Genomic DNA, 27635 nt, shown 5'->3' with positions numbered 1-27635 from the left:
GGTTTGGATTTGGATAAGCATCTATGATACTGAATATATTTTCATCAGGGTTGATAGAAAAAAACATTTTAGAGCTGGCCCCATAGCCTAGTGGTTAAGTTTGGTGCACTCTACTTAGGCAGCCCAGGTTCGGTTCCCAGGCGTAAACCTACATCACTCATTGGTGGCCATGCTGTGTCAGCGACCCACATACCGAATAGAGGAAGATTGACACAGATGTTAGCTCAGGGCGAATCTTTCTCAAGCAAAAAAAAAGAAGATTGGTAATGGATGTTAGCTTAGGGCGAATCTTCCTCAGCAAAAATAAAACACAAAAAACAAAAAACAAAAAAACATTTTAAAGCATATATATGCACACTATTTTTAAGACACTCAATTTTATCATAACCTATAGTAATATTGCCATGTGTTCCTTAAGTTGATATTATATTCTTTCTTCAATTTTACTATTACCATTCTTTTTGCTAAATTTGTAGGAATTCCACTTCTTACTGGTTTCTCCTCCCTTGGTTTGCATGGTACAGTAATCATCGATTTTCCCCCTCTTACTCTCAAAATCACCGATTCTTAGATTCTGTCTCTGATTTCACTTGTTGTCTCTCCTCTGTATTCATGAGTGGTTCCCAAGATTGGTCCCAGCCCTCCTATTCTACTTTCTGAAAAAGAAATCTACACCTATATTTTCACATATCTGTGTTGTGGCTCAAGTTTATACCAGGTAAGTTTACATCAGTTCTGAGTTCTATGTGATATCTCTTGGATTTGCCCAGATCGTCTCAAACTTGACAAGCATAAAACCATACTTTTAAGTCTTTGTTTAGAAACTGATTCCCCTTCCCAATTTCCCCCACTTTGGCCAAGAGCGTTATTTTTCTTTCCTTTAGGATCTAAACTTTGGCACTTCTTTTGAGTCTGTCTTCTTTTCCCCTCCCACACATTCAGTTGTGACTCTTGGTGATAACACACTTCATGTCTTTAGATCCCTGCCTCTCACTTTGTTCCCATTGATCGCATGTCCTCAGAGAAGGACACAGTAGATAGTCAAAGTGCTTGTTTGGGGGGCCGGGGGTCAGGGTAATCAATGAGTGAAGGATCTGCTTCTCTTTTCTTTGCTTCTTTCTTTTTCCATTTCTTCTTATTTTTATAATGTTTTTGAAGATTTGGAAAATGGGGATACATATATATATATGCTAGTATAAAGAGCACTTGCAATTAGCAAACAAGTCCAACGTCTTGATCACAACTTAACTCTGAGCCAAACTGGAGATAGTAATCCTATATTTACAGCACTGAGTTATAAGAATTAATGAGATGATCTATATGAAAGTGCTTTGTAAACATTAATAATTCACTTGAGTGTTTTTTTGTGTGTGAGGAAGATTAGCCCTGAGCTAACATCTGTTGCCAGTCCTCCTCTTTTTTAATTTTTTAAGGATATTTTTACTTTTATTTTTTATTTGTTTTTTTGGTGAGGAAGATTAGTCCTGAGCCAACATCTGTTGCCAATCCTCCTCTTTTTGCTGAGGAAGATTGGCCCGGGGCTAACATCCCTGCTCACCTTTCTCTACTTTATATGTGGGACACCTGCCACAGCATGGTTTGACAAGCAGCATGTAGGTCTGTGCCTGGGATCCAAACCTATGAACCCCAGGCCACTGAAGTGGAACATGCAAACTTAACCTCTATGCCACTGGGTGGACCCCTCACTTGAATGTTTTTATTTACCGTATTCCAAAGTTTTTGAAGTAGAGGTGATTAATATATTTGAAAAATTGGAACATAAAGGTATTAAAATTATAGTTATTTTTATTTTATATAAGACAATGCCAGAGTTAATTTCTAATAATAAATTTATTAATACTAATGGTCCTGATTGCCTTTACTTTTTTGTTGTTTTTTTAATGTACTAGTTCTTCAGTCTCACATCTTCACATATTAAAAGGTTATAGAAGAAACAGTAGCCCAAGGGGACAAGAGAGATAACAGCAGTATAATTTGCAAGTTTGCTAAACTCAAATAGTACTGACTTCATGTGCTCAAATCCCTAATGATCAATGGACAGCAATCAAATTAAACCAGTAGATTGAAAATAAAGGTGAAATCACAGGTATAATCCACTTATTTATTGATATTGGTTCACATTAATTGATGATTGAGCATTAACCGCAGGGAACACATGTTAATGTACCATGCCCACAAAGACACAGAGGAATTCACACAACTATCTGTGATATATTTCATATTCATTTCATGTTTATACTGTTGCTGCTAAATGGGATCTTACTCTATTCAGAGCTCAGGCATCAAAAGACGTTTAATGTAAAATTAGGATTAATGGCTCAATGTAACCTTTCTAAATAGAGTTATGCTTCGGAAATGGACACACCTCAGCAATAACATACTGCCTGCACCGAACACTAATTATCATGTATTGTGTTCATAGCAAGCCTGCAAGCTATCCCTGCTTTAAAAAGGTTTATTACTAAGGAGAGAACACTATACATGTTTCTTACTCCGTAATGGTTTCCTTGCAGACCCCTTTTCTTTTGTCTCTTTCCAAATAGTTGTCTTTAAAAATATGAATTCTTTTTTGAAACTCTAAACATAAATGCTTTTATGAGAGTGGGAAGGGAGGCAAGCCTTCTCTTGTGACAATTATTTTCCCTATTTTTTTATTTATTCATTTTTGGGTTAATTTAGTCTGGCTAAAATTACATACATATTCATGTTTCTTAATAAGAACAAAGCTTTACTCTTGGTTATTTTCCATAAATTTGTCCTCATAAGCAATTTGATAGACATGTACTTTAACTATTAGAATGAAAGTTCACAGTGAATCTGTGGAACTTGGTTTCAGATCTATAATTCATTAACTCCTTCCCCAAAGGTGCACATGCTTCTTTATCAGATTAAAATAAAATTGCTACTGCTTTTTTTTAGAATTTCAGAGTGGGCACATATTGTAATCGAGGTGTAGATTGTCTAACTATTACTAAATGCATTAAAGTTTCTGAATGTAATTTCATTTTTGTCCAAAGCATTGATTTGAAGCAAAATTACAGACTGTAAAATGAGTTATAATTTTTTGAAAATAATTTTCTTGCTCAGAATTCCATGGAATGTATGTCTAAATTTTTTTTTTCATTGGTTTATGACATTGTAAAAATTTCAGGTGTACATCATTTTACTTCTATTTCTGCATAGATTACATCATGTTCACCACCAAAATACTAATTACAACCTATCACCACAAGTACCGAATTATCCCTTTCACCCTCCTCCCTCCCCCCTTCCCCTCTGGTAACCACCAATCCAATCTCTGTCCCTAGGTGTTTGTTTATTGTTGTTATTATCTACTACTTAATGAAGGAAATCATACGGTATTTGACCTTCTCCCTCTGACTTATTTCACTTTGCATTATACCCTCAATGTCCATCCATGTTGTCACAAATGGCTGGATTTCATCGTTTCTTATGGCTGAGTAGTATTCCATTGTGTATATATACCACAGCTTCTTTATCCATTCGTCCCTTGATGGGCACTTAGGTTGCTTCCAAGTCTTGGCTATTGTGAATAACGCTGCAATGAACACAGGGGTGCATGTACCTTTACAAATTGGTGTTTTCAAGTTCTTTGGATAAATACCCAACAGTGGAATAGCTGGATCATATGGTAGTTCTATCCTTGATTTTTTGAGGAATCGCCATACTGTTTTCCATAGTGGCTGCACCAGTTTGCACTCCCACCAGCAGTGTATGAGAGTTCCCTTCTCTCCACATCCTCTCCAACACATGTTGTTTCCTGTCTTGTTAATTATAGCTGTTCTGACGGGCATGAGGTGATATCTCATTGTAGTTTTGATTTGCATTTCCCTGATAGTTAGTGATTTTGAACATCTTTTCATGTGTCTGTTGGCCATCTGTATATCTTCTTTGGAGAAATGTCTGTTCAGGTCTTTTGCCCATTTTTTAATTGGGTTGGTAGTTTTTTTGTTGTTGAGATTGTATGTCTAAATTTTTACACCTTAAATATACCATTATTTTACTTCCATTGCCAGTTTATTATGTGTGTGTATATAATAGGTTTATAATACCTATTCATACTGAAGTTTCAATGATATGACACTATTTATTAAACTCTCAAGTATCATATGGGTGTTGGTTGGACAACAGGTATAGAAGTTGTAAACAGGATAAAATGTCTCAAGTATTATGACAGTGCTACTAGAGGAAAGTTTGGGAAACCCAGAAGTTACTTAGGCTATCAGCTTCCTTGGACAAGTAGAAATTGACATAGAGTTTTCTATGATTTCACTTAATAGTTGTATAATTATTATGTATTATATTTTTTTAAAAGTTAACATAAGGCCTCTAATGGCCATAATGCACCTTTTAACTTTGTCATTAATTTGCTTTAAAAGAAAACATTTACCACTGGTTTTCAAAATGCAGTTGTTTCTTTTATGGCAAAAATATCTTTAGAAGTTCTTATTTTCAAATATTTTAAAAGTAATTTTTATTCCAGAGTCCTGGAAAGATTTTGCTAAAGTTTGTTTTGGTAAGGTAGCTGAAACCCAGGTAGAAACTAGGTAGAAACTTTGCCATACAGGAAAGTAGAACAGTTGCAAAGATTTGAATTTTCAATTTAAGGAATCACTTCTCTGGTTGTGAATTATCATTTGTATTGTATTACGTTTCATTACTTACTGGAATTTCTTTAAAAAATAAAATAACTTTTTAAATATAAAAGAGTTAGCTTTATTTTTATGTATTTTTCATTGGATTCAGTCTTCGGGATTGATAAAATTTATATAATTGATCCTATATTTTTATTTATGTTGCATTATCCAATAGCAACTTGTGATGGTGACATTTTTAAACTGATGTGCAACTGTTCACAAACATCTATTTTGACATGGTTTGAAATAATTAACATCCTACTTTTGAAAGTATTTTTTTCTGAAAACTCAGGTTTACTCCCCCATTTATTGATTCAGTGAATATTTTAGGATTTATTTACTCCCTTATTTTTGTATTTAAGTACTTGATTTCAAGAGAAATTTTACAATTATGTATTCTAAATTCAGATCTGTCCACCGTGTTCTCTTAAACAGGCAACATATGATTCAAATTTAGAAATAGTACAATGTTTGGTGTAATTACATGCTAAAGACTGGACATGAAAATTCAGACCGTGTTAGCAGTTTACTAAATGTGGAAATATAGATTTAGAGTCCATGCCATATTCTTTAATTTACCATTTTCTTGAAGTGTATGTCAATCTTGAGATAAAAAATCTATAACAAGCACCAGGGAAGCATAAAAAATACAGTATTAAATGAAGTATTAAAAAAAGTATTTTTTGTAGATGATTTTTTATACCTCCATACCAGGCCCCTATCATATCTTATTTAACTTTTGAAATTTATCACAATTTGGGCTGAATATATGTTGATAGATGGATGAACTCTCATTTTTTTAGAACCAATAATTAATAATTCCAGTTATTTTTAGTTTCATCTTTGTTAACAATAAACTTTTATTTGATATTTTTGGTACCATGATATCTGGAACATTTTAATACTTTCCAGTATTTAGCGTATATCTGGTCTTAAAACTACGCCATAACATATTGATATTCTTGAATCATAACCTCAGCAATAAAAAGTAAGTCATGCTATGGAGGGATCTATAGAGAATTATAGAATTTAGCCCTAGCTTAACAATACCTTTCTTATTTTCCTTTATAAGTAGCAAGTAAAATACGTATAGAAGTGATATGAAAATTTTTAAAAGATATGCAAATTTTTTATCATAGTTGGGAAATTATTTGAAATCGGTGAAATAATTTGAATAGTGCTATGCAAGGAATACTCAGAAGAGTTTACTGATGTATTTATGTTTTTCCCATTTATAACATTTAAGTTTTTAAAAATAAAGCACATTGATTTACAAAAAAAATATACTTTTAGAAACATCTGCTCACTCCTATACATATATTCATAAAACATATGTGTGTGTATACTTAAATTTATTAATTTATTAATCAATTAATTTATTGGCCAAATGGGATAAGAAAGAGAGAATAAGGAAAAGAATGACTTTTCTATGTTTCCCCACCAAAACACATAAATTCTTGACAATCTTGACTGTCTCCCGTAGGACGTAGTTAAATGCATGAGTGAACCAAGATAAATGACTATCCAAAACTTTTCTTGAAATCTAAGTATTGTACTTTTTCCCATCTCAACATTGTGATGGAAATGTTATTATGACTTTAAAGCATGTTCTCGGGCTGCTTTAGTGGCCCAGTTGCTGCACCTTCTTGACCTGCCATGTGGTGACTTGGGTTCAATTTCACGGTCTTTCATTTCCTTGGGCAGCAGGGACTCTGAGTGCTGAGAGGGCAGCAAGGAAGCCCCTGTGGGTGGAGGGGACGCCTCACGCTGCCCAACAGCAACCTTCTTGACTGGTTAGGGCACTGCGGTGACAACTTCCAGGGGATTCCTATCTAGTGCTTTTGATGGCAGCAGAGATGAGAGGCTTTGAAAGATGTAAGTTGGAAGAAGCCATTACCTCTCCATCAGAAACCCACGTTGCTGGAGTGGTTTGGTGCTAATAGGCTTGTGGAATAACCATTGAGTTCAGCAGGTGGACTCATTTGGCTTTCATCTGTTACTAACAAGTTTATGTTTTTACTGATCCTCGCCACAGTGATATGTTGATCCGGGACCTATTGCTGGCTGTCCAGTATGTGTCATGGCTTGTTTAAAGACTCATTTTTTCACCCTGTGTAATATGTTATTTGGCATATAGCAAGTTCTTCATAATGTGCTTGCATATTCTTTAAACATTTATAGAAAAATAATTTTTATCATCTTCTTTATAGGTTTTATTTTTTAAGCACTCAAGAGTCTTTTCAAATTAAATTTCCTTCCCTTTCCTTTCTCTCAGAGTATCATTGATAGTCATACTACCTTGGCCGTGTCCCACCCACACCCACCCCCTCCAGTTTTTCATTCTAGCAGCATCTTCTGGTCCTTTGTATTCTGTGATCTACTAACCCAAAGAAGCACTGTTAAAACCTGATTCCTCCTAGGACTGTTCCAGAATACATTCAGCATCATCTTACTCTCTTGCCAGTTTAAAGACCTTCTCTTCCGTATGATGGAAGAAGTTGGGGGAGAAAGGGTCCAGGCTAACAGAAGAGTGATTCTTTGTTAGCTAATTCCCAGTGATGATTAATTTGGTGTAATATTAGTGACAGTGGAGATGCACCAATTGTATTACAAGAATTGACTTGCAGCTTCCAACAGATTTCACTGGGCAGAAAGACCTTCCTTCGAAAATTGAAAGCATGTGGTAAACATAAAGGATGAATTTAAAGAAAGCCTTTGCTGCTGTTTAGTATAAATAGCAGTGGAGACCTGGGCTTAGTAGGAGATTCTTTAAGAGGGCTTATGTGGACCAAAATATGTCGACGTTCTTTACTGACAGGTGCTATGTATGGGCATGGATGATTAAATTTTTACTTTTGTTTGAGATGATTCCTAATGAAAATCCTTATATTTTATATTTTATTATTATACTTGAAACCCTACTAAATAGTATTTTAAAGTTAGAATTTCAAATGTTGCCTATAGAACACTTTAAGCAGCTAGGTCATTGAATTTATACTCATATAATGAGGGCCTAAGTAAAATAAAAGAGTAATTTCCAAATAGCTACCAACTTGTAATATGGCCAGGTTAAATATGACTGATTTAACCAGCCAGTTGTCAGACTTGGCTTCTAATAGGGAACTTCTAACAGTAGGCCCCTGTGTAAAAGAATGTAGACCAAAGGCTATAGCTGGCAGACTAAGGGCCACCAATTAGCTAAAATACTGTGTGAACATTTAAACATTGGGTGATGTTGTATAATAATCCAGATTGCTGGCTTCTTATGGAAATGGGAACTCTCATAACACTGGACTCACATTCAGGCGTGCCTACCGCACTCCCACAAGGCTATATCACATTGGCGCTGGCAGAGGCTGTGCACATTTGTAGGTCAAATGCCCTCTGATTCACCACAGTACACTCCTCATTCTTTTTTAACACATAGTCCGTTTCACTCATTCATTCTACGTAAGTAGTACCCGTAGTTGTTTGAATTTGCACCTCCCGATATAAATGTTAATATAAGCTCACATAACATGGGCTCTCTTTGTTGGGAAACATTTTGCAAATAAATAATTCTCACAAAATCACTTGGCCAGCCAAATCATTATCAGGAAAATAAAGAAACTGAGTAATGTCTTGTTGGTTTAGAATTGTGTGTGTGTGTGTGTGTGTGTGTGTGTGTGAATCTCTATGTATCTATGTACATATACATGTATATATACTATAATTTCTGAGAAAAGGATCGCTATAGATGTTGAGATGAAATATTACCCATTGTGGTATATTTACTGAAATCCGGTCGTATTTAGCCAAATGTCTTTTTATTTTTAAACTCTAGATGAAATTCAGTGAAATAACAGAATAGCCATTAGTTACTCATTGGTTGCCTTAAAAATATCCATTATTAGGTCATAGTCTCCTCTCAGTGTAATCTAGTCTATATGTGGTAAAATGCCCACAAATCTGAAGCCGTTCATGGTTTTCCATACTTCAGTCTCCACAGCGACGTGCGACAGGCATTGATCTTTTCCTAATGCGGTAATAAGCTAGAAGCATTTTTCAAACACGAGCGCTTTATTTGGTTTATTATGATCAAGAACAAAAGGAAATGCATTTGGCCAAGGTCACTGGGAGGGGAATGCTAAGACCTGTGCCAGAAAGCCTTCTGTTCTTCTGGTTCATTAATGCTTCCATTTGGCTCTGGTCTTCCCTGATTTAAGATATGAAGTATGTTGATGTTTCCAACTGCCAAGGCAGTTGTCCTACTCTGAATCTGCGGGTCAATTCCATCCTTTTAAGTACACCGTTTCATTCATAGAATCTCAGACCTGGAAGAGAGCTTAACACGTGATCGAACTCATTCATCAACTTCCAGGCAAGAGAGCAATAAAAATGTCTCAGAAAGAGAATGGTTTTCTTTCTTTGTCAAAGTTCCCAACTATAGGGACCTATGATCTTTCTTGCTCAATTTTCAGTATCTAAATATAATTCTCATTAGTAAGCTTTTCTTAATATTTATCTGGAGTTTTTCCAGCAAATCAAATACTGTTTGCTCTCATATTGTCCAGGATGAATATTGAAAAATTAAACTCTGATGTCCTACCTTTCAGCAACTCCTTTTTTTCAGTGCATCATGCTACTTTGTTTTCTTCAAGTTTTCTATACCTTTCTAAAGTTTTAATATACTAGTGCATTAAGGAAAACATGCCAAACAAGAATTACTGAGAGAATTGACAAGAGGGTCATATCTTTCTATGTGTACATTCTGGGTTTAGAAGTATCAAAAGAAAAACAATCAAATGAAAAGAACCTGATTAATACATGGCTATAAAGCACATTATAAATTCATTTATTTATTCGCTTACTCAGTGTTATGTTTTTTTGTTTTTTTTTGGTGAGGATTGGCCGTGAGCTAACATCTGTTGCCAATCTTCCTCTTTTTGCTGAGAAAGATTGGCCCTGAGCTAATATCCATGCCCGTCTTTCTCTATTTTGTATATGAGATACCACCACAGCCTGGCTTGATGAGTGGTGCATAGGTCCACACCCAGGATCCAAACCTGCGAGCCCCAAGAATCCCTGGCCGCCTAAGTGGAGTGCGTGAACTTAACCACTATGCTACTGGGCCGGCCCAAGTTACTCAGTGTTTTTGAGTGCTTACTATAGGCAGGCATGTGGTACATACTGCATGAGTAATATACAATTAAAACATACACCCAAGTCATTTGGCTATATTTTGATCCTTTGAAGCTGTTTAAATTAGCGTGTCATTTCTTGTCATGCTCTCAACCCTCAATTTTTTGTGAAATTAAGCTGGATATATACAATAAATAAAATATCTTGAAATATGAGTTTAGCCCAGGCTGTGTTTCAAAAATATAGAGAGAGCCAATTGACAGGAAAAGACTAAGAAAATGTGGTTTGAAAAATTGCAAGGAGATTTTCCGGGGTAAATTCTGCTTTCTCCTCCATGAGGTAGTGACACTTGGAGTCCTTACGCCCAACATCTAGCCTTGAACTGCCTTGTGCCTGGAAAAGTGTGTTTTGTCTTTTCTTGGCACGCTTTGGGATTTAAATATTCCTCCTAGCATTGTGGATCATTTTGAGTATCCTGGAAGTATCCTTCCAACTATCCCTCAGGTAACAGCCATACACAGGGAAGTTTATCAGGAAATTCACAACATGGTACAAGTACAGTCTTTCCTCAGCCAAGACCCAGTGTATTTGGCATCTGGAAACATCATTAGCATTTTCTATATTCTTTCAGACACTCTTCACACATCCTAATTTAAGAATAAAAGAACAGGTTGTGTACTACACTCTGTCACGATGCTTTAAATGTACAGTTTTCTTATTGACCTTCAGAGTATGCATTTCCCTGGTGGTGAATTTCTTTGACAGAAAATTTTTATCCATTTAGATTTAATTATGTATAACTCTCCCCCAAATCTTTAACATTATATATCAAATAAGCATGAATCTGGAGTAGCTCCTTATTAAAACCTAGATTCTCAGAGTAGTAAAATAAAGATGTCCTTGAACATTGGCTTGAAAATCAGATGTAAAAAAGAAAGGTCTTTTTGTATTCATGTTGTCTGCAGCAAATCAAACTGAATTTATAGTCCTCTTACTGAAACCAGGTAGAAGGGAGATTCTGAAACTATTCAAAAGATCAAAGGGTGATAAATGGAAATTAATTGTACAGGAAACATTACTTATTTAATGTGTCTGTTATTGATAGCCTTTTAATATTTGCCTTTATTTAATTTTAGTTAATATGTCATCTATGTGCAAGTGCTTTCTTGTTATCACTGCCACTCATGATTCCCTCACCCCAGTTTTTCTTGTGAGGTCTTAAATTCTTCAACACTCTAATTTGTCAACTTTGGGGTAGAAAAACTGTATTTTAATTAGCTTGAAAATGTGCCACGGTAGCTATGTGCTCTTGTGGACGTCTCAGGGCTCAAAGCAACTGGGAATATATTCTGATTCTTTTATGTTTGTTTTCTCCACTTGTGAATTTCTACAAGGCTTATACCGTTCTCTCATACTCTCTCTTGTTTTTCTTTTCTTTTTCTCCATTAAATTTCCTCACAAATATTTAACAGCACAATTGGCGGGAGAATGGGAGTTAGTGATGATATATAAAGTTGGTTGAGAAGGGAATGGAAACCATTGTATTTTCTTTATTTCATATCAGCCCCTGGATTAACTCATTGCAGAGTATCTCTCTCGTTTTTGTTTTTTTTTTTAAAGAGTGGTATTTTATTTTATTTTATTTTTATTTTTCGTGAGGAAGATCAGCCCTGAGCTAACATCCATGTCAATCCTCCTCTTTTGCTGAGGAAGACTGGCCCTGGGCTAACATCTGTGCCCGTCTTCCTCCACTTTATATGGGGTGGCGCCACAGCATGGCCGGACAAGCAGTGCATTCACGAGCACCCAGGATCCGAACCCCGGCCGCCAATAGCAGAGTGCACGCACTTAACTGCTACACCACGGGCTGGCCTCTCTCTCTCCTGTTTTATGTTCCTTCTTTTCTTCTTTTTTTAGTCTGTTTCGGTTGCTGTAACAGAATACCATAGACTGGATGGCTTATAAACAACAGAAATTTATTTCTCACAGTTCTAGAGGTTAAGTCCAAGATCAAGGCACTGGCAGATTCAGTGTTTGGTGAGGGCTTCCTGGTTCATAGACAGCCCTCTTTTCACTGTCCTCACATGGTGGAAGGAGCTAGGGAGCTCTCTGGGGTGTCTTTTATAAGAGTTCTAATCCCATCCTAAGGGTGGCACCTTCATGACCTAATCATCTCCCAAAGACACTATGTCCAAATACCATCACATTGGGGATTAGGTTTCAACACATGAATTTTGGGGATACATTCAGTCCCTGGTAGCTGTTGTTTACTCCGCTAATGACTTAACAGTGGAGCCACTAGACTCCACTATATTCCTCTCCATTGAATGAAACAAAATGACTATGGCTCTCATCCCAGCCACTTGAAAACCAGCTTGTTTAATTTCATATTTAATTCATTTTTACAGGGTATTGAATTTTGCATAAATAGTATTTGTACTTCTGTTTACACAGAGCATCCCCATGAGTGCTGTGCATTGTTATTACTACTATTATTGTCTTAAACTTATTGCTGCCAGTATCACAAGAAATAAGAAATGTGTCACAAGAAAATTTCTCACTGGTATGAGATTTGGGCATGTATACATTAATATGATATTCACATTTAATACCTATTGAACTAATTTGTTTTCCTACATATTTTGTGTTAGGTATAATTCTCTTTTCACATGGCCTGGACATGTATATTATGTTCTTTGTACTAGATTTGCTTTATTTCAAATCTCAACTTTGCCAAATTGTAATCTCCAGAAAAATATTATTAGCCATCGTGTGTCACTTTGGTATCTTATAATTGGTTCTCAGAATTTCTGCTTGAGCCTGGTAATACATTTTTATTATCTTTGGTGAGTTACTAACAAATTGGCCAAGACTTAAAGTTTTGCCTCCTAAAATCATAAGCTTCTCTTTGGAGCTTCATAAGTTCCTTCTTGACTACCTATGTGACTTAGCGTGACACATGCTAAAACCAAATGACCTCCAGACTCACTGCCACCTTTCTCTGTCACTTATTTCCTTTCTTTTTTCGAACCTATATTCTCTTTGAAATCCACATCTACCTTTCTGGTCATTAGATTCTGCTGTATTCTCCTCCATTGAATGAAACAAATTGACTATAGCTCTCAACCCAGCCACTTGTAAACCAGCTTGGTTGATTTCATATTTAATTCATTTTTACAGGGCATTGAATTTTGCATAAATAATATTTGTGCTTCTGTTTACACAGAGCATCCCCATGGGGTGCTGTGCGCTGTTATTACTGTTATTATTGTGTTAAACTTATTGCTGCCGGTGTCACATTTAATTGTGAATTAGAAGAATCACTTTTTCTCATGTTGATGTGCAACCACATTTCATGTCTTTACCTAGTAATTCATAACTTTATTCACAGGAGAAGGCGATTTCAAAAAAGATAAAGGAAAGAGTCACTGTTGTTAAATAGTAACAAGACAAAATCGAGTTTAGATAGGCATAAGTCACAGCAATATCTTTTTCAATAGTTTATGAAAATTTTTAACAGACAAAAAGAAGGAAAGGGAAGATTTTCTCTTTTTCTTCAAACGCAGTCTCTATGTTTAGCAAATGCAGGCCAAGCATGCTCTCTCTCTCTCTCTCTGACATCAAGCAAAGTAAGAAATAGTGCCTTTTGAATAGGAGATTTCCTTTAATTACATTGGAGAAGTGATAATGGTAGGTATTGCATGTTTAATGTAATGTTCTGGATGCCCCTTTTTCTTTCTTTTTTTTTCCCTTCACAGCCACCTCATCTTGAGCAGAAATAAAAGGTTCAAGGCTTGTCAGCATCAGTTTATAGATAGCTGTTTAAAAATAATGAGATATTGGGTATTGTAAGGCTCAGGGCCGTCTTGCCAGACTCATTTATTTCCATTCCCCTTTTGTCAGAATTGCAGACAGAAGACATTCAATTAAAACTTGTCACCTGTTGCAGATGACCTAATTTGTACTTGTATGTGTCATAGATTAGGGCTCCGTGCTTCAGAAGAAGCAACTTTACCCTAGATGGAACAACATTTCCCTTGAAAAATATTTTGTCTATGGTTATTTCAAATTTCTATCATTTTGATTTCGGTTCCAATCCGGATTATAAATTTAACACATATGCCCCTGAACCAGCCAAGAGCAGTGAATCACACCTTGAAAAAAACAAGAAGGAACTGAGCTGGGATTATGTCCTGTGCGCAGAAATCAACAAATGCATTTGGATGCAACTTGAATGGGAAAGAGAGGGAAGCCTTTGTAATTTCGTACGCAAGCCTCCCGTGTTTAATAGTCTAGATAGCTATCAGGAGACCAAAACGAAAGACTTCCCCTTGCTAATTGTTAATTCATCTGTAGAGCAAGGAAGCTTTAATGTGAGTCACAGCTTTTATCTCTTTTAGTGATTGAGGACTCGGTTTAAAAAAAAAAAAGGCCCGCCTAATGGATATGCACTTTCTCTTCCTGTGTGATTTTTTCCTTTTGTTTCTGCAGATCTATATGGTGTTTCCACATGCAACCAAGCAATTTCCAAAGTTCCCGAATCGTTGTCATGATATGCCAGCAGAAGTATATGTAACGATTGGCCAGGGCCTCTAGTGGAAAAGCCACCGTCTGGGGCTCCCTTCTGAACTGTAAAGTTCAGCCCGAATGTTGCTTTGCCTCTGTGGCCCTGGCAAAACAGGCCTTGTCTAATTTGCAGTAACATTTTTTTTTTTTTTGATGAGGAAGATTGGCCCTAAACTAACATCTGTGCCAATCTGCCTCTATTTTGTATGTGGGACGCCACCACAGCATGGCTTGACATGCGGTGTGTCGGTCTGCACCTGGGATCCAAACCCGAGAACTCTGGGCCACCAAAGCAGAGTTCTTGAACTTAACCACTATGCCCTTGGGCCAGCCCATGCAGTAAAATTTTAAGGAGGAACAAGGAACAAGGAAATTGATATCTCTGGGTCCCTGCCTCCATGGAAAAGCAGAGTGACTGGATCTTTTTATCTCTTTTGGTTTACTCACAGTCTCACAGCTATAAACTTTTCTAAGTGAAGACACCTTATGGAGTAACAGATGCAAAGTTAGTAGCCCTTTAGTTGAGTAAAAGTATTAATTATTCCCCCTACTCGTTCATCATTCTACCCACCTCTTTCCATGCACCCCGTAGAATGATGCGAGTATTGTTTACCACAATAACGGGGTTTTATCAGCCTGTGCTTCTGCTTTTGGAGTATATACCAAATGCTCTTTTCTGAAAATAGAATTTGATGACAGAGAAGCAGTATAAACATAATGCTTAAGAATGTGTGTTCCGCAGCCATTCTCCCCAACTACTGCTCCTGGCTCTGCCTCTTGCTAGTTCCAAGTTTCTCATTTGTGAAATAGGTTAATAATAACACCAGCCTCAGAGGATTGCTATAAGGATTAAATGTTCACATATGTAAAACAATGAACCCATTGCCTAGAATATCATAAGCTCTCAATAACCAATGAATGTTAGTAACTGGCTATTTTGGTTTATTCCAAGACACTTCATTCAGAGATTGATTCATTCAATTAGCAACAAAGACATTGCTTGGTGGGGAGATTTGGGTATGAGGAGTCAAAGACTGTTAAAATAGGAAGACAAGGGGGCTGGCCCGGTGGCATATAAGTTCGCATGCTCTGCTTTGGCGGCCCTGGGGTTCGCAGGTTTGGACCCAGGCGTAGACCCTCACACCACTCATCAAGCCACGCTGTGGTGGTGTCCCACATACAAAATAAAGGAAGATGCGCCAGATGTTAGCTCAGGGACAGTCTTCCTCAAGCAAAAACAAAAACAAAAACAGAACGAAAGGGACTAAATTATGAAGCCATATCTAGCAATATCTCTGTATTTATTGGGAAATGACAATAGTTGTTAGAGAAAATATCTAGGGGTTGGGGTGTTATATTGTCTCATATGATCCTCAAGAATTTAATATGGTTAGGTTCTCCCTGGAGTATATATGTGAATATACAAATAATTTTCACTCATCCCCTTACTGAGAAGCCTGTAAATACGCACAACTACTCTAGGTTAAACTGGTACACTATGTCAGGACATTGTCCCAAAGGAAAACCCACTCAGAAGCTGCCACCCAAATTCCCGCTGCTGTGTCTCCTACTGCGGATTTGCCTTTGCTTCTGTTCCTGCAGCACCTCAAAAGGATGTTCTCTTTCCTCTGTTTATGGTGGTTCCCTCACAGAAATCTCAGGAGAATTCAAGGGCGCTGCTAGGTACTTCTCTTCCTAAAGGGAAGGAGCGAGCTTTCCTTCCACAGCAAAGAGAGCTGCTGTATCAAGAAGACACAGTGGAGGAGACAGTTTCCACCCTCTTCACCACATAGTTTTAGAAGTCTTGCTTTTCCAGTCTGTTCCCGATACTCAATTACAAACCATGTTTGATAACATTTATTCAATACAACTATCTATTTAGAATTCATTAAATTCACTAATCTTTTAAAAATTAATTCACTATCATTTAAAAAAATCATTATTACTTTAATATGACTATTTGCATCCTTCTTAAGTATTCCAGGGGTCTGTGTAATTAATGTTTTTAAGAAACTTTTGTTTGGGAACAGCATTAGAAAGGACTTGTCTTTAATTTAGGAAAGTAGCCTAGGTATCCTTGTGTAATTCTCTGAAGGGGAGATCTTGTATTAGCCTATGAAATGCCTCTGACTTCATGCTATTAAAAATGTGAGAAATACTTTTGACTTTGGACTATATAATATTATACAAATTTGCATCTGGGCATAAAATGTCGACTTAAAATTAGCTGACCTAAGAAGACCTTGTGCTGAACTGTTTTACTTCTTTTGGTGTTTATTTTCCTTACGGCATATTTTTTTCCTCCTTGCCCTATTCTTGCTTTCTCAATTTTGTAAATTCTGACAATGTATAAGATTTGTAATTCCCTTGTGGCACTGTAGGCACATGCGGTTTTCGAAAGAAGAAGCAATGTGAAATGTTCTACTTGGTAGGTAATGCCAACTATTAAAATCTTTTATTTAAAAAAAAAGATAATGGCATTCTCCACATGAATAGAACATCCAGCTGCCTTAATTAACTTCAAATCTTGTCAGACATGGAACATCGTGGATATCCTATTTCCTAGGAGAAATCTTATTTTTAAACTTTTTCAAAACTGGTTTACAAGTGAAGTTCAAACAGAAATTGTTTATGTTTAAGATTATAAAGATATAAAGAAACAGACTTTGTTATTTTCAATGGAAATATTTGGATTAGTTAGATATTTCCTTATGGCAAATATAGATTTCCTGTGTCTTGATCATAAATATTGTTGTTTTTCTTTGTTTCTGCTAAAATAGTTAATTTGAGACTTTTAAATGTATTAGGTTAATTGGATAATTATCAGTTTTCTACTTAACATTGTATTGTGTGCTTATAGCTAAACTCAGGGAAAGCATCCCTCTTTTTGATAGAATTTAGATCTATTCTGTATCTATTCTAAAATAATCACATACCTAGATGATATTATTAGTGACAGGGATGAGCAGTAAATAGAATGAGACACGAAATATTTCTATAAATCACTTAGACATCAAATAGTATCATTATTTGGCTGATATCCTTTGAATTATCTTATCATTCCATCATACCTCAAATCTGTTTACCTACAGAATTAAGGAAGGGTAGACTGTCAAACTCCATAGGGATAGATTTTCAATAAATGATCATGACGCAAAATATTTTTCAATAAAGTAATATAGTAATATTTCAACAAAATGATATAATGGCAACTTCCTTATTTTCCTTGGCATTTTAAGGTTTATAAAATATTTTAATAATGCATTTGTATAATATCTAAATATATTAATATAGCATTGGATAATTACAGGAAAACATCAGGGAGAATATTGTCTTTCTATCCATCTGACATTTGGAAAAGCAAATAGGTTAAGAAACTCATCAGAATTTACAGAGCTAGTTAATGAAAGAGCCAGAAAACAAAACCTCAACCATTCTGACTTGCAAACTATGCTTATTTATTTATTTTTTTACATATTCTTCATATAATATTTGGGAATAAATTGTTATATTATTACAGTTGAAAACATTAAAAGGGAAATCTTTAATCTTTTCCCAAAATCATGATTGCAGACAATGAACGAAGCTAATAGGGATTTATAGATTGATGATTAATTATCCTTCATTTTGATATATGCAAGGCTAAAAATTTTAAGCCAGATAATCCAAGAAATTTTCTACGAATTAGTGGTAGTTACAAATAATTACATAAAAATATTCTTATTTGGTGATTTTTTTTGTGTGAGGAAGATCAGCCCTGAGCTAACATCTGCCAATCTTCCTCTTTTTTTTTTTTTTTTTTTTTTTGCTGAGGAGGACTGGCCCTGGGCTAATATCCATGCCCATCTTCCTCCACTTTATATGGGATGCCGCCACAGCATGGCTTGACAAGCGGTGTGTCGGTGCGCGCCTGGGATCCGAGCTGGTGAACCCCCGGGCCACCGCAGCAGAGCGCGTGCACTTAACCACTTGCGCCACCGGGCCAGCCCCTTTATTTGGTGATTTTTATTAGCTTTTCATTTTTCTCTGAGCCCTCTTCATTTTTTTATGGATATGTATTTATTTTTTAGCTCAACCTATCATTTGCGTGTTGCTCATTGCTCTCCTACTAATGAGAAATTGTGGTTTAAATCTATGTCCTAGGCAAGTGCAACAGAGTTAGAATCTTTTTCATTGCATTTGATTTACAGTATTTTAATTTAAACTTCAGTAGCATTTTTTGCTGAGGAAGATTCGCACTGAGCTAACATCTGATGCCAATCTTCCTCTTTTTGTATATGAGCCGCTGCCACATGATGGCCACTTACAGATGAGTGGTGTAGGTCTGCACCTGGAAACCGAATTTGGCCCACGGAAGTAGAGCATGCTTAACTTAACCACTGGCCCATTACTTTTTGATTAAATATTTCTGTTCTTTGCTATCTACCTTTTATCTCTATGAAGTTAGCATCCTAACTAAGAAGAAGTATAGTATCCCAGTTATGCAGAATTTGTTTTCCATCTACTTTTCTTACAATTATGAGAGGTGTTGGTCATAATCTGACGTTTGGCCTCCTCTCATCCTTCCCTTACTGATGTTTTAATTGTATTGATGTCTTTAATTTTTAAAACATATTTTTATAGAAAACCTTTAAAAATAGAAATATCCTGAAAATATAGAGATAGCTTAATGATATCTGTATAGTATTGTTTTATCAGACCACTTAAAATAACATTATCAAAATATCAGTGCATATGTTGTATATGATGAATATAAATAAACCTGTTTGTTTTCAAAGATGCACAAATAAAGAGGCTGTGTCCACATGTGTGAAGACCTATTTGGGGCTGGTTTAACTTTTAGGGCTATGTCACTGTGTGTCGGTGTGTTATGTGATTGTCCTGGAAAAAAAAAAAACTAGTTTTACTGAGTGGTGTTTTTCCCCCAATAGAACTGAATAAATTGATGAATAATTTTAGTATGATGTAGAAGTTGTTGCAGATGTGTTACTAGGGCTTGGGTTTAAACATTTCACCGACTATGAAGTCAGCTAAACTAAATCATCATCATCATCGTCATCATCATCATCATCATCATCATCATCATCATCATCATCGTCCCACTAGAAGATGCGTAAAAAGCAGACTTTTCAGATTTTGGAAAGAGGTTAAAAGCAGTAGCATTGTTTTCTACTTGGTTGGAAGTACTTGAAATTGTTGATATTTGCCTACTTTTGACCCCCTGAAATGGGAATGAAAGTTTCACATATATGAGTCAGTATGATCTTTTAAAATATATTGACTCTAGAAATTTTTACCATTACTTGTTATCCAAACTTGGCAGGAATGCTTTTCTGCCTATTGACTCTCTGTCAATTTTTACTATGTAATTACATAATCTGAGCCTTTTTTTAGGAGTATCAATATCTATTTTTTTTCCTCCACAGTAATCTACTGAGTATGATATATATAAAATTACAAATCATAAAAGAATGCTTTGTCTAACTGATCGTTATTTTAGGAAATAAAGAAAGTATAAAACCATGGCTCATGTAAAAAGTTCTTGAACGTTTAGAAATTGGACAGATACGTGGATGGATGGATGGATGGATGGATGGATGGATGGATGGATAGATGGTACATATGGATGCATGAGAAAGGTGAGATAGATACCCACACACAGGACGGGAGGTAGGAGAGAGAGAGAGAGAGAGAGAGAGAAAAGGAGAGAGAGAGAATGAATGTGAGTGAGAACACTCTCTTAAATTTTGGCAGAGCATGTAGAAAATAATATGAATATTTCTGTAAGTCAGAGTTCAAAGTTGAAAGGAAAGGCATAGTAATGAAATTACTCGATAATACTTAAAGAATCTGTCTTACAAATATAAAAAATAACATGTAATACATAAAAATTCTGTCAATGAAGAGTGTATTTTTTCTTCATGATGTGTAATAACTAATTTTCAGTGTTGCACTTTTCCCATAGACTTGACCTGGTTGGCTAAGCTGATTGGTAGCGTTAGTGTGATATGACTGTGTCAGAATTATTTCCATCCAGAACCTTGACTGAGGTCTTTGAGCCACGATCCTCTTCCATAGGCCTTTGTGATGGGAAAAATCCATTGTCAGAAACTCACCAGCTCTGACTTCTCTATTGGAAAATACGTAGTATATTGTTCAATATTGGGGGATATGGGAATATATTGCTAATGGTGAATGCATTCCCTGACGACACCAAAAGCAAATTTAGGAGTTCAAAAACCTAATCAAGTTTTATTCTATAAGCTTTCTTGGGTCTAACAATTTTAGAGATGTCCAAAAATGTTCCATCCTTCTTTAACCTGACAATGTCTTTCTTTATCCTCATTTGTTTTTCCCTGTCTTCTCTTCACACCTCTAATCATATCAGCTTATTGTTCTCATTGGGTTGGAGTTGGATGAAAAACATGTTAGGATACAACTAGTATCATATATGCTTTTAATTTTCTAATGTGATTTTGAATTTTAAAAACTATTCTAATGAAACAGGTTTGAACGTATCTTAGATGATGATTTTGAATTTTAAAAACTCTTCTAATGAAACAGGTTTGAAAGTATCTTAGATGACCAGATAAAATGAGACCACCTTATATAAACTGGAAAAATATCTTGGCGAAAGTTTTGAAGAGGAAGAAATGAAAAAAGATAAAATATGATAATAGAGGAAAGAAGGAGAAAGTGTTAAACTTTAGTAAATATAGACACATTAAAAATAGAACATTAGAAGGGCTGGCCCGGTGGCATAGTGGTTAAGTTCTTGCGCTCCGCTTTTAGTGGCCCGGGGTTCACAGGTTGGGATCCTGGGTGTGGACCTATGCACCGCTTATCATGCTATGCTGTGGCAGGCATCCCATATAAAGTAGAGGAAGATGGGCACAGATGTTACCCCAGCGCCAATAGTCCTCAGCAAAAAAGAGAAATATTGGCAACAGGTGTTAGCTCAGGGCTAATCTTCCTCACACACACACACACACACACACACACACACACTAGGAATTAGATGAACAGAGGCACAGAACTCTACTGTAGGCAGAGAATGCTTTAAAAGAAGCACTTAGGAAAGATAGATTCTTTGTGACTCACACACACCATTATTTTCAGTGAATACTTAGACACTGTACCTAATCCCTTTGTTTTTTGATATTTGTTTATTTAAACCTACTTAATTACTCTTGAAATTGTCTCCTGATTTCATTTAAAATCTGCTCTGATGTTTCAGTATGACGTGTCGGGCTTTATCTAGAACCAAGTGTATGTGTGTTTCATGAAAAGATAATCAACTCTTTTTTTTTCTGCTCTGAGCTAACATCTGTTGCCAGTCTTCCTCTTTTTGTATGTGAGCCACCGCCACAGCATGGCCACTGACAGACAAGTGGTGTAGGTCCATGCCGAGGAACCAAACCTGGGCCACCGAAGCAGAGCACACCAAACTTAACCACTAGGCCACCAGGTCTGGCCCAATCAACTCTTAAAGTAGTATTATTAAGATAATATGAATAATTGTGTTTTTCTTTATCTCATGAATCAGTAATAATCCTTAATTTTTGACTATATATATTCACCTTCAGGATTCACATAGAGATATACCAGCCCTTCCCAAACTGTTTTGTATAACTCAGATAACCCACAACTCGGATGTTTCACATGTTATTAATAAATATTCCAAAAACAGTACCCTTGGTTAAATTGGTTTGCAAAACATTGCATAGGCTATATCTCCCTCTGAGAGTTTTATAGAGGCTGTTTGCATATTAAACGCTCTGAGAGGCCCTTCAGTAAAATAATAATTCTGATGATGCTGTTAAGCCAAATCTGTTTTATAAACAATTTGAGAAATGCCAAAATATGTACAATGAATTACTTGGCTGAAATTATTAATGGATAATGTTACACTGTTTTATCAATTAAGGTAGAGCCTAATACCACAAAAAGATCCCCTTACCTCATTTTACTCCCAAGTAATCTTTTTATTTGATAAAGATTTATATGGTCCTGTCCTAAAAGTTACAATTACAGCCCAGAAACCAGGTTATTAACAAGCTCTTCCCCACCACTCCGCCATATAAACGAAATATGTCTTTATTTTTAATCCCTTTCTTTCCCTTTTGCCTCTTTCCTTAATCTTATAAATCCACTCCAACAAAAACTCCCCCAACCCATCACTCTTTGGGAAAAAGTTTTACTAAATGCCAGTCTACTTTGGCCTACTTTCTAGCTTCACCCTTAAGCTCTGCCCTACTAACATATCCCTCCTTTGACATCCTAGCTTTCTGAATTTGGGGGGACGCTCCTCTTTCTATCCTGTGTTCAGTCCAAATCTACTCTCAGTTTTCTGTCATTTGAAAGAAAATACAAATGTATGCAAAATGTAAATAACTTTCTTTTTCTGAGACACGTTGTCATTATAATATGGAGCCACCCTTGCATCTGGTCTTGCGTTGTGTAATTTTGGCTCTCCACAGCATGTAGGTGCTTTCAATTCAATTCAATTTCCACAGGTCTATATGGAGACCTCTGGTAGACCAGGAAGGATTCCATAGCTCTCTGGGTCTGCTGGTCTACTTGATCCTACACAATGAACTTTCAAGGAGGACTGATAAAGAGGATACTTTTTATTGCTACTGTCTTTAATTTGAGAAACTTCACTAGTACCAAATAACAATTTCTTTGTATTAATTCACATGGAAGTGTGCCTTTTCTTTGATGTGTAAATATGACTTTGATGGGCTTGCATAAAATGTCTTTCAGGTTTGTCATCCTCTGCTAGATTTGGTTTCCAACCACCTGCAATCTTGGTTTAACCACCACTTTTTCACATTCCTCTAATACCCCTGGACCATTCTGTATTCAACACTCTGTCTCCATAGCACCCATGGATGATACTCTCTATGTGTTTGGTTGGTCTCAAAGATAGCTACCTCAACAGTAAGCCAGTGCCTGTCTTTGCCCACAGGGGTGCGTCTTGACAGAGTACGTGGAGGTCGGCAGAAGTACAAGCGCAGAATAGATGCGGAGAACAGCCCATACCTGAACCCTCAGCTGGTTCAGCCAGCCAAAAAGCCATGTAAGTACAGCAGATATATCTGGCTTTCCAGCACACGAAATCCTCCCAGTTGGCTCTATGTATATCAGTTTTGGCATGCCCATCCCTACTGACTCCAAGAAGACTTATCTTTAATGGGGGGACATGGCTATTTTCCCAGGGATTGCCTTTGAGGAGCAAAGCAACTCAGCTAATTATCTTTTTTTTTCTATGATTTCCTCCGTCCTACCTTTTTTCGCCTAGTCATTCTGTGGAAGCATGAACATATTAAGACACAGCTTATATAGTACGAATTTTACATTTACTGGTTATCTTTATTTTCAGAGGTACATAAAATGGATCATACTGCGATCATTAGTTCATTGGAGCTGTTAGTTTCAGATTTCACAAGAAAGTGATTTTTGTAGTTTTCACTAACTAAATGAGTTTGACTGCTCAACCTCCCAATGAAAATACATTAGGAGCCTCATTAATTTGGAGCGATAGAAGGTTAACACACTAGCCAGCAATAGATTAAAACAAGAATGGGCCCTACTAATAACAAGCATAGGTTGGTGGTTCCATCTCAGATGCCCTTATGGGCATTACGAATTGTTTTTAAAGAGCCCGTGGTTTTATAATGCCAGGTTGCAATTTGAAAGGATGACGGGTACATTGCTAAAATGCAAGCCCCATTCTCTTGGTCATTAACTAAAAAGAGCTGGAGTATAGATTGAGGAATAACTGTATCCCATTTTCTGAAAAATCAGTTCATAGCTGTAGTGCAACAGAGCTAACATTTTAGGATGTTGACGCATAGAGTTCATATTAGGCGCTAGAATTACTTTGGTGGAAACACTTCTCACAGTTAGCTGTCTTTGTCTCAGAAGACACAACCAGCACTCATCAGAGGAAGTCGCATCTATAGCAGTTCTAGAAAAGATGCGGGTAGTTTTTGATCGGCTTTCAAGGGACGAGAAAAAGTGTCCTCTCCTAATTCAGATTCTCCAGGAGGGGTCACTGCTGTGCATCATACATGTGAGCATATGGGCATCTGTTAAATCAATAAAACAGACCCTGAACTGTAAACGAAAGGACATTTTCGCTATGTCAAAGGAAAAACAACCGGTTTTACATAAAATTAAAGCTTAAGTGAACATATGGCATAGTTTCCTTTTGCCTTTCCAAAAAACATTATGTTGATTATGCCTTCAATTGTCCAATCTGGCATCTCCTCAGCCTGCATAAGCTGTTTGGCTTCTGCGGATACAATCTAGGACTGCATTAAGCAGATTTTGCACATTATAATAAAAAACTTTCTGATAATACAATAAAATGCAATAAACACTAATGCTTAATTTCATTAGAGGTTTAGCTTGCCTGGATTCAATAATATACAGACTGCCCATTTCTCATTTGTTTTATACAAACATTGACTGAAACCGTTGAGAATTTCCTCTACTGAGAGAGAAATGAGCACCAGCCCGTTTGTAAGTCCACATGAATGAGGAACGTCTGTGGTTTTCTGCATGAACCTGAGAAATTGGGAAGTGGCTTGTCGAGTACCTTTAAGAAGATTACAGCAATTTCAGTGAGCCCCATTTGTCTGAGCTAAAGAGGGCCCCTAATAAATCATTACTCACTATCTCAAGGCCTCTGTGTTAATTTCCCTTAGTCCATCCAATTAGTGTGTTTTTGTAACAAACATTTATAAAACTTAATTTTCAGATCCTGTCAGATAAGTGTCAAGAGACTGAACATGGGCTTTGCTGAGAAAGTGGCTGGGGGAGATTTCTGGGCCCTGACTGATTGTTTGTGTATTACGAAAGCCCAAGAATGAAAATTGGGTTCTATTGATTCTAATTAGGGAAACATTAAATAAGATTTACCTAGATACAGTGCTGCCGGCAATTCCATTTTCTGAGTGACGGGAATTTCTAAGCTTCAACCAAATTTCTCTGACCCTCCAGTCAAGTATCCATTGACTTGGGTAACAGGTAACATTTTCCTTGTACTAAAAGAACTAGAATCAAGATTTCCTTCGGTTACATTTTTGTGCCCTTTATTATTGCATTTTCTTCTAATCCTGAGAATCTAGTGGTTGCTGACAGGTTTTGTTGCATTGTCAGAGCAATGAAAGTTGAAACTTTTCCAAGCGTAACTAAAAATACGGGGTGTTGTTTCTATAGCATATACAGGAAATAAATGTCATTCTTTGCAAATCCTGCAAATCAAAAAAAGAATCTCTATTTAACTTTAAATTTTTTTCTAGAAAGTATGATATTTGGGAATATTTCCTCCCAAATCTGCATTTTAATTGGATGATAATTGAATATTACTGCCAATATGAGTGGTTATCTGTTGATTATTTGCAATAAATAGAATTTATATGGCAGCCATAATAATAAAATTTTAAAATATGTCAGCAAAATTGCTAATTATGGTATGGATAAGCCTGCTTGTTATTTCATTAAAGGAGACTAAAAGAATGCTATATTTTCAGTTCTAAGTAAATGAAATCTTGCCAATTTGGCTTAAAAAGTGAAAAACTTACTGTGAAAGGAAAATGATCCAGTAAATGCAGAGAAAACTTTTCCTTTGCTCACAAAAATCCCATTTAATGCCCTAATTTGCTAGAGTAATAGTACATAGAACATTGAAATGTTTGGGTTTATTCCTACCCATTTGCATCTCCTCACTTAGAAGAAAGTATAAAATCTAAATCTCCACGTAGAAATGGAAAATAGGGCCAACAAGAAAAATCATTCCGTTAGCAAGGCTTTACAACCCTTCCATAAACTCTCACATGCCCCTGAGCCATAAAACACATTTGATGTGATGCTTTCCATTTGTCTCTAGTGTTTATTTTATGAAGGATTTTAAAAACATATATCACAAATTTCAGACAGATAAATCTGAACCAGAGAAACTAAAGACAACAGATGAAAAGAGAGGATTAAAGAATTAGACACTCTGAAGACAAAATACTGTAATGTTTAAGTAGGAGTATTTTTCTGCAAGCTGATATTGGCTATATTGGGAAGATTGGCTGGGTGTGTAGGGAGGGGGAGAAAGGAAAGAAATCCCTATTTAATGCATCCCACAGAGATAGAGTTATATAGTCAGTAATTCACCCAGGCAGAAGGGCTCTGACCTTTGCCCTTCTTTAAAGGAATTAAGACAATTAATGACTTTCATGACCATTACGACTGTAGGCATTAGTAGTTCTTTGCCTCCCACATTATATTCTATATTTCAATGGTTTGCTGTGGATTTTTATTTTAAAGCTGTTGTATACTGTTTAATCTGTTTCCCCAAATCCTGCTTAAGAATCAAAGAGCAAACCCAGAAAGCATCTAACTTCTCTTATCTATTTGCTATAAAAAATTTCATTATCTATTTGCTATAAAAAATTTGAAAGAAGAAGAAGAAAGGAATACATTCCATTACAAATTCAGCAGCTTTGTTCTTGCTATGCGTTTTCCTGGACATTGTTTAATATACATATATTGAACCTTAAACAGAATATTTGAGGTTTATTGTTGGCGATTTGAATTATTTTTCAAAACGCAACACACTTTACGGTTTGTAAAAGAGGGATGATGCTACTAGTGATTTTGCAGTGCTCTGGTCTGATCCTACAGATAACAAGATTGTGTCACATTTGTTGGTGGCTGAACCGGAGAAGATCTATGCCATGCCCGACCCTACCGTCCCCGACAGTGACATCAAAGCCCTCACTACACTGTGTGACTTGGCCGACCGAGAGCTGGTGGTTATCATTGGATGGGCGAAGCATATTCCAGGTACATTTTCTGAAAAGAAAAAAAAAATGAAAAATAAAAGATTGCAATTAATTCCCTAGGTTGTAGATGTAGATGTAGGCAAATTCAAAATTTTCTCATTAAGATTTTTTTCAACCTTTACATTTGTTTTTATCTCACTTAATTTAGACCTTTCCTAATCCTAATAGAGTCATAAACCTTTTTATGTCTGTACCGTCTTGAACTCTTGTCCATTATTTTTTCATATATGAAGGTACTATTGCCAACATAAGATAAAGAGAATAGAACTTTTAAAAACATTACTTTTAAATATTTAAAATTCTGAGCTTTCTCCTAAGGAAATACTTCTAGTTTTTCTTTTCACTTTAAAAAATCTTTTTGTCAGCAGTAATCTAATGTACCTTTTCTCCTTTTAAGAGTCACTCATTTTGTTGTTCCTGGTGG

General features: G+C 36.1%; 1 protein-coding gene across 3 annotated transcripts in view; it reads left to right on the top strand.

Moving 5' to 3' along the window:
• Positions 1-27635, top strand: part of ESRRG (estrogen related receptor gamma) — a 612201-nt gene that overhangs the window by 522451 nt on the left and 62115 nt on the right. For all 3 annotated transcript variants that reach the window (XM_087424360.1, XM_004439655.3, XM_087424359.1), the window contains 2 exons: positions 23338-23448; positions 27051-27212. In XM_087424360.1, the coding sequence (XP_087280486.1) occupies positions 23338-23448; positions 27051-27212 (273 nt within the window). The remainder of the gene's footprint in view (positions 1-23337; positions 23449-27050; positions 27213-27635) is intronic.

Source organism: Ceratotherium simum, chromosome 36, assembly GCF_057802395.1.
Source record: "Ceratotherium simum simum isolate JZ-2026a chromosome 36, ASM5780239v1, whole genome shotgun sequence".
Classification (NCBI taxonomy): domain Eukaryota; kingdom Metazoa; phylum Chordata; class Mammalia; order Perissodactyla; family Rhinocerotidae; genus Ceratotherium; species Ceratotherium simum.
Note: the sequence above shows the minus strand (reverse complement) of the source record. Positions and strands in the feature narration are given on the sequence as shown.